General features: G+C 50.2%; 1 protein-coding gene across 18 annotated transcripts in view; it reads right to left on the reverse strand.

Moving 5' to 3' along the window:
- Positions 1-12,049: 12,049 nt before the first annotated feature.
- AFDN (afadin, adherens junction formation factor) overlaps positions 12,050-15,569 on the reverse strand; it is a 135,562-nt gene continuing 132,042 nt past the window's right edge. For all 18 annotated transcript variants that reach the window (XM_036926480.2, XM_036926474.2, XM_036926465.2 and 15 more), the window contains 2 exons: positions 14,916-15,000; positions 12,050-14,071 (listed from right to left, as the gene is read on the reverse strand). In XM_036926480.2, the coding sequence (XP_036782375.2) occupies positions 13,918-14,071; positions 14,916-15,000 (239 nt within the window). In that variant the 3' untranslated portion in view covers positions 12,050-13,917. The remainder of the gene's footprint in view (positions 14,072-14,915; positions 15,001-15,569) is intronic.

Here is a 15,569-nt window from a genome sequence, read left to right on the forward strand (position 1 = left end):
CTGGCAACATTTGCCCCAAGAGTGAGCATTACAATTTCCTACCCTCACCCTGACTTTGGAAAATCCCTATGGAGCAGTGAGTGGTCAGTGTTACTTTAAGCTTTTTAAAATACATAAATTTGCATGCTTGGCATGTGGTAGGAAGCCAAGGAGACAAAGTTTCTGTTGAGGCTTCAGGAATGCAGAGGAATCACAAGGTGCCTGGGTGCTTGGGATTGAAACAATGTAACAGTGTCTTCCCCCCCACGGGACTCGGTGGTGTGAGACAGCTGGTTGATCATAGTCATGGAGGCCCATTAGTTTATAATAGGGTCTCTGGTAGATTAAAATGTAACTAGCATCCTGAATACACCTATAGTGACCTAATAGTGCCCACTGCGACTGTTCCTGGGTGCTGACCCCCCTAACCTTGTAGTGAGCGTATAAAGGGCATGGTCCTGCTGCGCTCGGGGCTCAGCCTGCAGGTAGGAATATGCTGGGCTGGCGCCAGCGCTAATAAATACTGCCTCTTGCCAAACATCTCCGTGTCCCGACTCCTTGTTTGTGGTTCCCGCGGTTCCTGCAACAGGCAAATGATTATAATTTGATAATAAGTGTCAAGAAAACACATTTTAATGGCAACCTGGGCTCTTTTAGGCATTTGAGAAGAAGTGTTTGAAATTTGGTACCTTCCTAAACAGTGGCCTCCTGTGATCCTGTGGAGATGAAGACAGACAGTAAGAACCAGCTGAGCTGCACACGGGACGACAGACACACAGCTCCCTGCACAGGGGGACGGACAGGCCAGGATGTATGCAGCGTCACGACACACGTTGGGGCCAGCAGGTCAGGCTCGGCCAGGCTGTGCTCGGACGCCTCTGGCGGCGACCGTGAGCTGGGACTCAGCACCACGCGGTTCTGGGACTGTGCTGACGTCTAACCCACTGGTCCTCAGATGGCTCCGGGGCTCAGTTCCTCTTCCCCAGGACAGCAGCTCGACCCTCCAGTGCATCCTCCAGAAACCCTCCCGGCCCCCAGCCCTCACTGCTCGGGGCTGTGTGCACCGTGGCCCTGAAATAGCCGGAACCAACCTTGTCTGTTTATCTCCCAGACGTGTTGAGTCAGATGCGGAGGACATCTCTGGGTGTGGGTAACAGCACAGGGCAGGAGGAGGCCCCCCACCTCCCTGCTGTGCTGATACTCTCCTGCCATGGCAGCCGGGTCAACCAACCACACGCACACGTCACAGCCACAGACGCCAGCAACCTACACCATGCTTGCGATTACAAGCCAGACCCCACCCTCCTCACTGGTGCCCGGAGATTTCTGGATCTGCCCTAAGGAGCCATCTGCTGCCCCAGCCCTTCAGTCTATGGAAACATCCTTGGAAAAGCTGAGAAACATTAGCACGGATGCAAATTCCAGAGGCCTTCACCACCCTCCCAGCGGAATGCAGAGTTTCATGGGAGAAGACTTGGCTGAAGAAGGGAAGACCTCACTGAATCTTGAGATGCGTGACCGAGGAGAGGGGGCATTGGGAGAGGGTGGCACCAGGCAGGGGCAAGGGGAGGAAGCAGCGGGAAGAGTGATGCCAGGTGGCCTGTGAGCTCTGCCCGTGAAGAGGTGTCCCCGCAGAAGGGCTTGGCCACCTGCACTCGGTTTGCTCCCGGGCGGCGGCACAGAGAGGGAGGCAGGCAGAGCCAGACACAGCCAGAGGCCTGGGGCAGGGGCGGTGACCCCGCACTGGGCCTGCAGTCCCAGCTTCTGCAGAATGTTGACCGGAGGCCCCTAGTCATTAGCCAACAGCACTGCTGAGGATGGTGCTAATTCCGACATGCTGTTTCTACTCGAAGACTGACCTCAGCTCGTCAGCTCCTGAGCACCACGCTGCTGCCGGCGGCCCTGAGGCCCGCAGCCCTCCCCAAGGACCAGTTGGCAAGTCAAACTCCCTCACCCTATTCCTGTGAGCCTGGCGTTTGTATCCAGGTCAGGTTGGGCCTATCGCTCTAGCCTGCTGAACTATCGCGGGGGACTCTTTGCCATGCAATATAGTTGGTGTCCACCCCATTCCAACGGGTATCCTCAGATACAGTGACCCTGCTTCCTTGTCTCTGTCAGGTGCTCAGGAGCCTCGGATCTGAGGCGTTGGGGTGGAGCCCAGGTGCCCTTAGAGACCTCCTCAGGTTTTCCTCCTGCTGGGATCGCTGCCCCAGGAGAGGGAGGCTCCCTGCCTGTGCGCCTGCCTCCCCACGGGTGCGCCGAATGAGCGGCACTTGGCCTAGGAAGCTGGTGTCCGGCTTCTCACTGACACACTGGAAATACTTTGTGTAGTGTTTTTGTCAAATGCCTGTATCATGACCAGAGACTCGAAGTCCATCAGACTCAGTACCTGGAGAGGACATGGGAGTATCTTTACTCTGTAAACCGCGGGCTCCACCGGGCAAGCAGCACCTCCTCCCAGGCTCAGAAACAGTGTTAAGTGATCATTCTAAACACTGTCCTCAATTTATGGCGAGTTCATGCAAGTGGCTGTGAGATCCAGCTCCTGCTTTCTGACAACGGGGTAGATGAGTGATGCCGACGCATCTCAGGCGCTCACAGCTCCTTTGGGCTGCGATACCACAGAGGCGGAGATCAGCTGTCCTATCGGCGTGTTTCCGGGAGCCCAACCTTCATGTAACACCGTCCACCATTCCACGCTGGACCTGGTTCCCTCCTGGGAAGGCTCGCCTGGCCGCCTCAGACTCCAGACAGCAGCCACCTCCCACCAGACCAACGTGAAGCCACCCTGTCATCTGCCTCTCTGGCTGGTGCCACTCACTCAGCTCCCATAGGCACTGCTCGAGGCCACCTGCCTTTGACTGCCACGCTGAAAGAACGGGTTGCCCACTGGGACGGGGCTGCACAGGAGGACTGCACCGCATGGCCCCGACGAGCTCCTCCAAGCACAGGGCTTCAAGCAGGGAGGATGGCTGGGCTTGCCGTGAGGCCGTGGTGTGCCACTGGCCCACCCACCAGCTAGTCACTCACAGAGGTCATTCGGCAGTCCTGGGGCCACGACTGTCTGCAGCCCCGTGGACACTGTCAAGTCATTCACACGGCAGCCAGGCCTGGTGCCTGAGTACCGGGAGGTTCTGCAGGAGACCACGGTGTGAGAGGGGCCCGGGGCTTGCAGGGAGACCCCTGGGTTTCATTTCTGGGTCTGTCAAGTCTTAGGGGCACCATGGGCCACCACTCCACTCGCTGCCAAGTGAGGACATGACATCCCACTGCCACGTTCGTGCAGGAGCACCAGAATGGGGCATGCAGGCATAGGGCCCCGGGGGTCCCGGTCTTACAGAGCAGAGCCGCGGGGGGCAGCTGCGCTTTCCCAGCCGCAGTGCCAGGGTGGGGAGACACAGTCCTGATGCTGAGCCTGGTGGCTTCGGGAAGGTTCCCGGGGAGGAGCGCACAGCCCTGGCTCGTCTTGTGTCAGTTTTGGGAACAGAGGCACACGGCTCACACACTGACGGTCGCCACACAGCATAATTACAGGGTGATTAGTTACACGATTCTAAGCCACGTTCTTGATCAAGATGTGTGCTCACTGCCTGCAGAAGGCTAACGGAGCCACAGCCCGGCTCTCTAGGCCACAGCACTGTGGCCACCAAAGAGCATATGGGCCTGGGTGTGTTCTTACGCTTGAAGCAGCCATGAAAGTCAGGTATGTCACCTACCTCCACAAGTGCAACTCACTGCACGGTGCAGAGAAGTCTGACGTGGGACACTTGCCTTACACTGCTTACTCTCTGTGGCACCGGCAGGGTCTCCATGGTACACTCGGTATGTGGGAACAGAGCTCTGATCTGCTATCCAGACCCACCTTCTGGAAGCCTAATTACCATGAGCACGTGGTGCAGACAATGCTGCCTGGGGAAATCTACTGACCATGTAAATGCAGAATCACAGTCCACTACACATACTCAAGTTTTTGGAGAACTCTGGGAACAATGAAGCTGATAAATAGCATCTTATACGTAACGGATTCTTCCTTCTGAAATTGTTTGAAGGCTTTTTGGATGAAGGCGTGTGATGGGCCCAGAGTGAGAGAACTGGTTGCCCTGTTTGCCTTTTAATACCAAATACCTAGATTGTGACATCATAGCTGGTTTAATAGATGCCTTTTGTTTTTATGACATGGAGATTACTGCCATATGTTCGGGAAACTTTTTGATAAAATATCAAAACCAAATTGAATTACAGTATCTTTATTGCACAGAATGCAGATAAAGTTATATACTTTATTGAAAGATCAATTTTGCTCAGTTGAAAAAGGACAAAGAATTAATTCTATATAAATTCATTCTAAATATACTAAAAGCAGTTCATGGGAAAAACACCTGCCTCTAAGGACAGACTAATCCTGTTTACAGATGGTGTTTTATTGTGTGGTAATAACCTTTTTTCCCTTATAATTTTTACCCTGGTCACATTGTTTATAACAAAAGGTGAACAATGCTCTTAATCAAAGGTATAAAAATACACCTTGGAGAACCGCCAAACGGACCACACAGAATAACATCTCTGACTTTCGTTCTAGAACTGAAAGCACTTAAGAGCTGTTTTGATGACAGGCTGTATTAGCTCTACTTAACCAGACATGTGTAAAAGACTTTTCTACCATTTGACATTAAAATAAAAATGAGAGCTTGGATTTATAAACTTAAGACTACTAGGTAAAAAAGAGCACTACCATGGTTATTTGAAACTGCACATGTCATGGCCAAAATGTGTTTTTCTTCCTACTTTTGCTTAGAATCCCAATCAGGTGCTTTTTTGAGGTTTAGTTCTACTTAGTATAGAAAGCGGAACCCCCACAGTGAATGCCACCTGCATGTGATGATGAAAATAGTGATGGCTTTATGGTCTAAGGGATGAGAGCAAGTGGGTGCTGTAGGGGAACCTCCTCTGGTGCAGCAAGGAGCTACGCCTCCTTAATTCGAGGGTTGTTTTAATTCCACAAAAGCCTAAGATCTATTTGGACTAACACAATTGCACCAGAAAATAAACACTACGACTTATTGAGGTTAACATTCACTGTGGAAATAAATAACTGCCTTGAGGCTACACTGTGCACTGAGGACTGCGGCAGAGCTGGACCAAGGGGCACATGCTCTTTGCAGACGTCCTGCTCGCTGCCCGGGGTTCAGGGCTCTGCAGCCCCACTGCTGCCATTTCCAGCCACTCCTTGGTATTGTACAGAAAATAACAGGATGATCTAGAGTCTGAAATGCAGCAGACGCATTTCCTGAGGGCCGCTCACTGTGGTCTGGGCCTGATTGTGGAGAGGATGTGGCCCAGTGTGGGCCACTCACACAGCAGAGCCCCGAGGGTGTGGGTGCTGACTGGCTGCAGCAGGTGCCAGAGTGGGGAGGGTGGGGGGCTGCATGGGAGGGAGCAGGTTTGTAGGGCCCAGGGAGTCAGGGCAGAGAGCAGTGAGGGGCACGTGCAAGCGGACGGGAACATTGTCAAGGGCAGACTTGTCAAGGGCCCCAAGCCAAGTGTTTTCTCCAGGACAATGCTGAGCTGGAGGAGCCCGTCCAGAGCAGGAAGTTAGAACAGATGCAGGCTTACAAAGGTCACCCCAGGTGCTCTGTGGAGAAGGACGGGGTGCAGGGCACAAACCGGCCAGCAAGTCCTTGCTGGTTTGGACTGAGACTGTCACAGGGGGTACAGAGTAGGCGAGTCCAGTTACTGAGCAGATACCCAGCAGGCCAGCAGATGGAGCCGGCAGAATTTCCGGGCTTCCGGCTGGAGCGGGCAGTGGGGGTGCCGGGAACTCAGGATTTCTGCTTTGCTTCCACAGTGCTTCTTCAGGAGCCGTTGCCCCATGCTGCCCCCCTACAAGCGGCCAATGCTGGCCAACCGCTTGGCCCTCAGAGCCTCACCGTGCATCCCCAGACAGTGGAGGTGGGGCCAGCACATCAGCGTCTCACCACAGGCATCATGATCTGCCGCACGCATTCTGACACCAGAGGCACGTGCAGGAGAGGGGACGTGTGCTGGCCCTCAGCCTGGGGAAGGGTGGGGCTGGAGGGACAGGCCTGGAGGCAGCGCCCAGTGGGTGTTAGGTCAGCCGGACATGCTGTTCACTGACCCAGGCCTGCAGCTGGAAACGGTCCAGGCTCCCAAGGCAGGGTGGCTGGGTGCCCGGATCCCCGAGACACACTCTGCTGGTGATGGGTGGGGTGGGGGTGGCACAGCCATGCCCCTGCCCTGGGAGGGGACAGAATTCCCAGGTGGTAGCACAGGGAGGCAGCTCGCCGAGGCCTGAGGGGACACTGGGCAGGGCTGGGAGAGCTGAGACTCAGAGGTGTGGGGGGGACCTAGGGCGTCTCCGCGGAGGGCACGGCACCCCATCTGCCCGTGGGGACACGGGTCGGCGTGTGCGTGGTATTCTCCATCATGTGGCATTTTCCAGCAGGTCTGGGGCAGGCCAACAGCATGGGGGTGGCCGGGAGAGGCCACAGGCAGGTGGAGGGGTTCTGGGGGGCCCATGCGGCGGGATGCAAATCACAGAACAGGAAACCTGTGCCTGGGGGCGAGTGACAAGAAGGCATCAGAGGCTGTCGGGGGGAGAGCAGAGTGAGCCAAAGACCAAAGATGCTGATGAAACGAAGAATAGGAAAGAGGCAGCCGTGAGCATCCTGCAGCCTGGGGTCTGGGCCCGGCCAGGCGGGGAGGGACAGCTCCAGGCCCGCTCCAGGCGCAGGGTTCCGCGGGGGCTTCTCAGGAAGGAGAGGGAAGGCCAGGCCACGTGATGGGGCCCTGTGCAGCCGCCTGACAGGTGTCCTGCTGCACGAGATGAGTCCGCCTGGGCCCTAGCTGTTCTACTATATCGGGCAGAATCCAACCCGACTGAAACACCCGATGGACAGAAACTTCAGCTTGGCCTTCTTGGGTAATTAATCTGACACCTTTCTTTGCTTGAACTTTTAAGATCTTTCCCTGTTTCTGATCACAATATTCTTGGCACTTGAATGTTCTTCGCTAATTATTCATCCCCAAACAGACAGCTTTCAGTGGGTTGGACGGAGGGCAGGGCCCTCCATGCCTGGGTGGGCACTCTGCTCGCCTCAGGCGGGGCTGGTGCTCTGTGAGATGCAGGCATGACTTTCTCCTCCGGGGACAGCAAGGAAGCTGGCCTGGTAACCATTCCATTTACTTGGGCTCATGGCTGTGGTGCATCAGGAAACACGGGATTTAATTCTACCTCAGTACATTAAAAGCTGGAAAGCAACATGATAATTAAAGAAATGAACTCTGTCAAAATATTTAATGAGGGGAAAGATTTTTCTTAACTTTCAACATCATTCATTCTCCTTCTTCCATTAAACTGCAGAACAGGAGACGCCATTAAGACCAGAGAACTCAAGAACCCGCCACGTGTCTTCTTGGACGTGATCCTCTAGATCTTGAGAGCTTCGTCCCCAGCGCCTGCCATCCTGACATCCTCGGCTGCGGCCATGACACCCCAGCCCTCAGGGTCAGCACCTCCCACTATCTCCCCACCCCCGTCTTCAAGCGCCCACCCCTCTTGATGGTGGCATGATACAACTTTCCCATTCTTTTTCTTTAACCTATTTGTATCTTTGAATCTAAACTATGTCTCCTGTGGACAGCACACAGCTGGGTCTTGGTTTCTAACCAGTCTGACAATACCTTTCCTTTGCCCGCATCACTGCGTTCACCATTACTGACATGGAATCGCACCTGACGCTTTGGTTTCCCAGGTGTTCCCGCCTTTTGTTCCTCTGTTTCCTTTGCATTAAGTGGATATTTTCTAGTGTAATATTTTAATCCCTTTGATGATCTTTCTCATTATTTTTTGTTATTTCCTCAGTGGTTGTTTAGGGCATACCCTCTCCATCTGAACATGGAAAAATCTACTTCCCATTTCTGGTAACAATTCCCATGAAGCACAGAAATATTATTCCTATTTACCTATATTCTTCTTTTGCCTTGTGTTTTACTGTTGTGCATGTTACAAATGAAACAATGCACTTCAGTGATTATCACTCTACATGATGCCATGTTCATTGAAGAAAGAGAAGCGAGGCCGGCAGGTGTGCATTTATAGGATTTGCCCCATTCACCTTCTTATCCACCATCTCTGCCTCTCTTCCTTCGCTTCTGTGGATTCACGCCACTGTGTGGTGTCATTTCTCTATTCTGATAGAACTTTGCTTCCATCCACATGCTTGGTGCCATTTTCATTCAAATAATAATTACACTCCTGTATGTTAAGAGTTCCAACAATACAATTATACCCATACCAGCTATACAATTGCTTTTTAAATCACTTAAGGAGAAAAATCTACAGGTACACTGTCTTCTATTACTACATGACTGTCTCTACTGGCGTTCTTTGAGAATGTGCATTTCCAGGTGGGGTCACTTGCTTTCAGCCTGAGGAACTTCCTTTGTGTCTCTGTAAGGTTTAGGCCTGTTAGCACTACAGTTTCTCAGATTTTGTTTATCTGGGGATGCTTTTACTTTGTCTTCATTTTTGAAGTTCTGCTGAATTTAAGATTCTTGGCTAGCAGGTATTTCCTCTCGGCACCTGGAATATGTCACTGCATTGCCCCACCTCCACTGCCACTAAGTCAGCTGACAGTCATCTGGGCTGGGCTGGGCCAGTCATTTTCCTATTCCTGCTTCCACCTGCAGTATTGTTCTTATGATGTGTGTGCGTGTGGACCTCCGTATTTATCCTACTTGGAATTCACGAGGCTGCCTTTCTGTGTAAATATTTGGAGAGTTTGAGCACTACTTCTTTGAATGTATTCTCTGCTTTCTCCCACCTCTCCCTCTGGTTCTCCCATTATGCATATGTTGGTGCACTGAAAGGTTTCACACCTTTTTCTGAGGTTCTGTTTATTTTTCTTCTATTTTTCTCTGTTCTTAGGACTGCATAATTTCTACCATTCTAAAAGCTTGCTGATTCTTTTTTTGTCCATTCAAGTCAACTCTTGAGCTCCTCTGGGGAATATTTTCAGTTATTTCCAACTCCAAGACTATCATTTATTAAAAATAATTTCTATTTGTTCACAGATTGATTATTTTCTGATAGATGGGATGATGTCACCTTTTCCTTCACTTCGAAAGTGCAGTTTCCTTTAGCTCTTGGAACATGTTTATTATAATGGCTGCTTTTATGTATCTGCGTGCTAAATCCAGCGTCTGGGCCCTGTTGTGGGCAGTTTCTGTTCTATGTTCCCCTGTGGAAATCTCATTTTCCTGTTTCTTCCAGGTCTTATATTTTTTTTGTTGAGAACTAGCCATTTCAGGTGACATACCGTAGAAATTTTGGATACTGATTCCCCTTCCCCCTCTGCAGTGTTTTTGTTTTTTGCTTTTTGTCTGCTCTGCTGGTGGCCTTGATAGGCTCTTGCAGGGGAGGCTGTTGCCCAACCCCGGCCGCATGCAGCCTTTGTTGCAGCCCCTAGGACGTGGCCTTGGCATGCAGGGACACAGGCCCGCGGAAGGCGGTTTGCACAGGGCCCGCCCTCCCCGACCCTCCCTTGTCTGCCTCCTCCGGGGCCACAGCTACCTGCAAAGCCCCACTCAGTGCTGGCTGCGGGCTCTGCTGTTACCACAGTGCTGGCGGCATTAATTTCCCCAATGTCGGAGGCCAGTCTCTGAGATCTGCTCTGACCCCAGGAAGGCTCTTCTCAGCTGCCTCCCAGGTAGTCCCCGTGAACTCGGAGGCCTGTGTTTCAGCTTACTCCTCATAATGGGCCGTATCCCCCACTAATTCACAAGTTGAGCCCTAACCCTTGTACCTCATCATGTGACTGTATTTGGAGATGGGGCTTTCAAAGAGATGGTTAAGGTAAAATGAGGCCATTAGGGTGGGCCCCGGTCCAGTCTGACCGGGTCCTTCTCAGAGATCACGACACTGAGAGACACTAGGGATGGACACACATGGGACAGACCCAGTGAGCACAGGAGCTGTGTGCGAGTCCGGCAGAGGCCACAGAAGCACGCAATGCTGACCCTCTGGACCACACAGTTCTGCGGTTCATACACCTGGTCTGTCGTACTTTTTTCTGGCCCTTGAGCAGACTAACACTGCTTAACAAGAGCTACTGTTTATTTATTTCAAATTAAGTCACTTCCTTTGTGGGAAGCATCCAAGCTCTCTTCTCGTGGGCTGCCTCTGCCCCTGGGCTGAATCTCCAGAACAATCCATGCCCTGGTCTTCTGACCTGCTCTCACTATGGAACCTCTGTGCTGACGAGCTGGATAAGGCCAGCTGGAACCCCAGTATTCTCACCTGTCTTGGGGTGCAGCGTCTAGCCTATGTGTGAAGGCTGTGTGAGGCAGGGGAACCACTCATCGCGAATCCAGTCTCTAGCTTTGTGCTGGTGCTCGGTCCCTCCTGCTGAGACGCGGTGACCCTCAGTCAGGAGCTGAGATGACAGGAGGCCCCACCCTTTTGGTCACACCTGCCCAGGACAGACCTCCTGTGGGCCCTGCTCTCTCAGAGGTTAGGTTGAGTGGATTCGCAGATTATTTCTTCGATGTATGCATGCCCTTAGGACAATTTCCAGAGGCCTTGTTTTTTTTTCATCATTTCCACCAGATCTTCCTGTTTTGCATGGGAGCAAGTCCACCAAGGTCCTAAGTCCTGCCCTGCTACAGGCTCCTAATTCGGCCCTGCAGTTCAGGCCCACCCTGTACCCCTACTTGCTATAAATGTCAAAATACAGATCTATTCATATCTTCCCTCTCTTCTTAAAAAAACCTCTTCAATAGTGCCCACCTTGCCCTCAAGATAAAAAATGTCCTGACCACCTGCCTGTCCCTGGTGGGCTGACTTGGCCCCTTGGTTTCCCTCGCTGTTGCCTCCTGCAGCTGGTCTGGCTCCAGGGCCTCATCTCCACAGCCTCTCCAATAGGGGACACCTGGTTCATTCTGTGACTGCTCCTGTCCCCCAACCGCAGGACCCCCAAGAAGGGCGGCAGGACGGTTCTGTGCCTAATCCAACCTTTAGCTCAGTGAGGAGCAGGCGATCACTACGTGGTGGGACAGTCCCAGGCGGGCCTGGGGTGAGGCCAGGCAGGAGGCCAGGCTGGGCCTGCTCTACAGAATAGGTCATGCACTCCACAAGAGTGGGGCAGACATGCGGGCCATGCCCTGTAGACCCGACCCCAACTTGTCTGCCGCCCGTCCTGGGTCTTACACCTTCACCTGAAGACACAACCGCCCAGCTCCCACAAGTCCTGCCAATGCCCGCTGAGCTGCATTGCTCTGTAGCCTCCCGGATGGCACTGACAACCACACAGGCATGGGGCGGGGCATGACATGAGCGCTGGGCATGGGTGGGGCTTGCTTTGGGCTGCCCAGCAACACAGCATGTGGAGTGTGAGGTGGGGTGGGACTGGGTGGGGCTGACCCCCTCTTAGCTTTGTAATCAGTGTATAAAAAGGTGTGGCTCTGCTGTACTCGGGGCTCAGATCTTTGGAGATCGCTCTTCTCTGAGCCTGCAGCGTAAAATAAACCGCCACCCTCTGGACCTCTGAGTGTTGCTTGGTTCTTCCGTCAGCCATCCTCTCCAGGTTTTCTGGTTCCCTGTAGCACCACCATAAAGATCTGTAGCCCTAACACCCCCTCCCTGGTGAAGTCCTTGTGCAGGTGCCCGGCCCTCCTGGGCACAGGCTCCATGTTGGCTTCTGGGCCAGGACTTCTGCACCCCAGGCCCCTGTACTGCTGTAACCAACATAACCCTCCCTGAGCTGCCGCAGGGCCTGTGCTCTCCGACAGATCTCACCAGCACATCCTGTTCAGTTCACTGACTGCTGGGTGTGCCTGAGATTGAGGCAGGTCTTACCAGTGACCCCCATCTTCTGTAAAAGCAGCCTGTGTGTGGGACAAGGGACATTCCCCACAAGCCATGAACTGCCTGACACGGAAATATCTCAGTAAATGTTTAATGACTGAGCGGGCAGGTGGAAAGGGACAGGGAGTGAAGGCTGACAAACAAAACCTTTGTCAGCACTGTTGAAATAAGAGCAAATACACTTAAATACATACAAAGTTTATTAAAAATAGGTTGTGAACAAAATACAGTAGAAATGGAAAACTACAGCAGTTTTAATGTTTTTCCCCACAGTAATGCACAGTTATGAAAAGCATTTTCACACATATTCACACTCGACCTAAGTGTCTGAGGATGGCCAAATCCACTTGTTCATTTTACATCCACACATAACAAATATCCTGCATGGTATTTACATATATTTGCATGTATGTATGTGTATTTGTTTTCTATATAATAACAGAATAACAGATGCAGAATAGTTTATCTGCATCTTTTTCTTTAAAGAAAGTGTGGATTTAGTCCCTGTAAGGCTGCCAGTGTTCTCAAGATATTTGGGAGGAGCCTGCTTTTCCCAGAACTTCTGGAACGAGCACGCAGATCCTTCATAAACACTTAGAACCATTTTACTCTCTTACTTAAACAAGGGAAATGGTAAAAGCACACTTCCAAATAAGAACCCTGATAGACATAAAAAATATTTACACTGCTATTGTAATGATTTATCATACAACTCTTACTACAGTGGTTTGTAAGGCTGGAAAGCCCTGCCCTCTTCTATTTGAAAGTGTGCACATTTTCCTGACATACATATTTGTAAGAGAACAATATGGTACAGAAAATTCATCTAGGCCCCATATCAGGGCTTTGTCAAATATAAAATTTGCTCATAATCACAACTTAATTTACCATTTTAAACATCACACAATTTAAAACAAAGTAAGATTCGTCTCCCCAACATCAGCTACACGTTCACAGCTGAAAAATTGACAGTGGTCCTAACAACAAATGAAAATTAAATAACTCCATGAGAGTAAAAAAACAGCCTGAACTGCCACACAATTTACTCTTACAATATTTACGTCACAAATGCCGCACGTAACCGGACCATCCTTTCCCTGACAGCACGGCCACATGACTCTATTTCTTTTTGACATTTAAAATTTCTGAGCAACAGCTGTGCTCGAGTGTCACTTAACAATCTCCCATCTCAAGAATTTTGTTCCTATTCACATCAACACTGCTCAGCTAGAGAGATCCTCTTTTACAGATTCTCTTGAATATATGAAATAGTTAACTTTCTAACTTAAAACTGCCACCTTCAAAATCACCAATGATTTATTAGCCTGACAATAATCTGGTATTTATAAAAATAAAATTTCCTAAGCTTAAACCCTCAAAATGTTTTTTTCACAGAGAGGTTTTTAAAATCAACTATTGAGCATTGATCAGGAGGCCTTGCCCCTGGGAGATGGGACTGTATGCGCAGCACCTTCCCCTCGGGGAACGTGGGTCCGGGCCGCTTCTCCTTAGGGCAGGCTCAGAGGCAGTGGGCACCAGCACGGACCACACCTGCAAGCAGCACGCCCAGAGGCCCCCTGGGGGAGGAAGCCCCGCTCTCCTGTAGGACAGTCTGAGGTTGCTCCTAAATAGTGCAAACAATAGTCTGGGAAGTTCAAGCTATTTTCTGTTTGACAGCTAAAACAAAGTGTTTGAAAAAGAACAGAAATAGGACTCTTTGTGCTCCATGGGAAAGAGAAGGGAGAAGAAAGACTTCATAACCTTCTGCCTCCACTCAGTCCCCTTTCATTCAAACTACAAAAGCAGCTCACCAAAACATTACCTTCCTGTGAGTCAGATAATTAAGAAACTTGACAGTGTTTACACATTGTACAAATGACAATCTCCTGGTAAAATAAAATATAACTTTCTGGAATTAGAACATGTCTAAGTTTCAACCATTTTAGAAACCGAAACTACAAGTGACTCAGAAACACAGCCACCCCTTTCTTCCCTGTCTCATGCCCAAAGACCCACCTGGGAGACTCAGGGGTGCCAGGGTGCCCTGCCCTCTCTCATTTTGTGTTCAGTTCATTTTCCAGTTCTGTTAATTTACGAGAGGCTTTTACTTTATTGGACACATCTTGACCTTGTGAAAAAAGACGCTGGCGCTCTCTGAATGTCAAGTTTTCAGGGGCTCCAGGACTTCCAGATAAATCTGCATCTTGGCTGCATTAGGGGAAAATGCAAAAGATTATTGGTCAAAATGAAAATAATCTGTCAACAATTAGGTAGGTTCACGTAATGAGCAATTAAGTAGCCTTTCAGTTAAGGGAGAGACTCACTCTTAAATTTTGCCATAACGCTTGTCATTAGAATCATTGGGACTGTATTTAAACCCAGGCAGAATGTTCTACTAAAACTGACTTTCTCCAGTCATGTCCAACTCCCAAAAGGCTAGTAACTTCAATTTTAGCAAGCAGGAAATCCCAAGTAGTTGTTTAATAAGTACAGTTTTAAAATACAGCCTTCTAATGAATCCTATATATATCTGAGAGAAGTCTATCAGTATCTGTAACTTAAGAAGTTATAGTTAGAGACTAAAGATCTTCTTGTTAGTTCAACGATAAGAATTGTTTGGGTAACAGCACTTCCACCTAGAACCTTGGCAAGAACACTCAGTGGAGTCCTAAGCCTGTTTGCTTTCCATGCGCCAGCAGGGCTGGCCCTGCGGGGCCCAGCGGGACACCGCCCCAGGCCTGCAGTCTTCTTCTGTGGAGGCAAAGGCAGCACGTCCAACTGCTTCTCAAGTTCCGACTAGTGAGCTGGCACCCACACTGTTCACTGAAATACAGCTCCATGAACAGCATGGATTTAAGAAGCCTGTACGGGCATTCAACTTTGTACTGTGAGATACATCTGAGATAGTAACAGAGTCTCCAAATGTTTCAATCCAGCCTCAAAAATGGCAAGGGACGGGCGCTGGAGGAAAAAGGTGACCCCTGATCCAGAGTCCCTCCTCTGGCCAGCAGACAACACGCCCGGGGCCCCTTACCCAGCCACCTGCACACACCTTCTCGACAGTCTGTCTCTTGGGTCTCGATGAACATCATGGGCCCCGACAGCTGTTCCAATAGGTCCTATATAAGAGTTCGGTCCTTTTCCACAAGAGAGAGAGTCAAAGTTAAAGGACTTGCATTATTTCCAAAACTTTACTCATAACAAAGGTGCAGTGCCCACGGAAGAGTAAGACAGCATCAATCACTGAATACAAAAGAAAGCACAGACTCTTCAAATTAGAGAAAAGACCCTTGATTTGAGACTTGCTTGTTTGTGGCCTGAGCAATCCTACCCGACTCCACCACGGATAGGTGCCTTCAGGAGGAGGCGAGCAGGCAGGCTGATGCAGATGGAAAGGTTAAAATGCATATAAACAGAAGATTGTATTGCCTCTAATGCCATACTATTGAAATCATAACGCATTACATCAGTATTAATATATTTCTATTAATTGTAATATCAGCAAGAAATAAAAAGGCTGGAGCAATGAAGCTCAAAATATTCAACAAACTCTGACTATACTGCATACTGGATTGAGCAGGCCACAAAATCATTACAGTATTTAAACATGATAATTATCCTTTTTATTCAGGTTGAGCAAAAATCAAATTTATGTGTCTTTTCTACAGGGGAGGCCTTTCTGTAGAAAAGAAAAAAACTCCTGGCC

This window comes from Manis pentadactyla, chromosome 12, assembly GCF_030020395.1.
Source record: "Manis pentadactyla isolate mManPen7 chromosome 12, mManPen7.hap1, whole genome shotgun sequence".
Lineage (NCBI taxonomy): Eukaryota > Metazoa > Chordata > Mammalia > Pholidota > Manidae > Manis > Manis pentadactyla.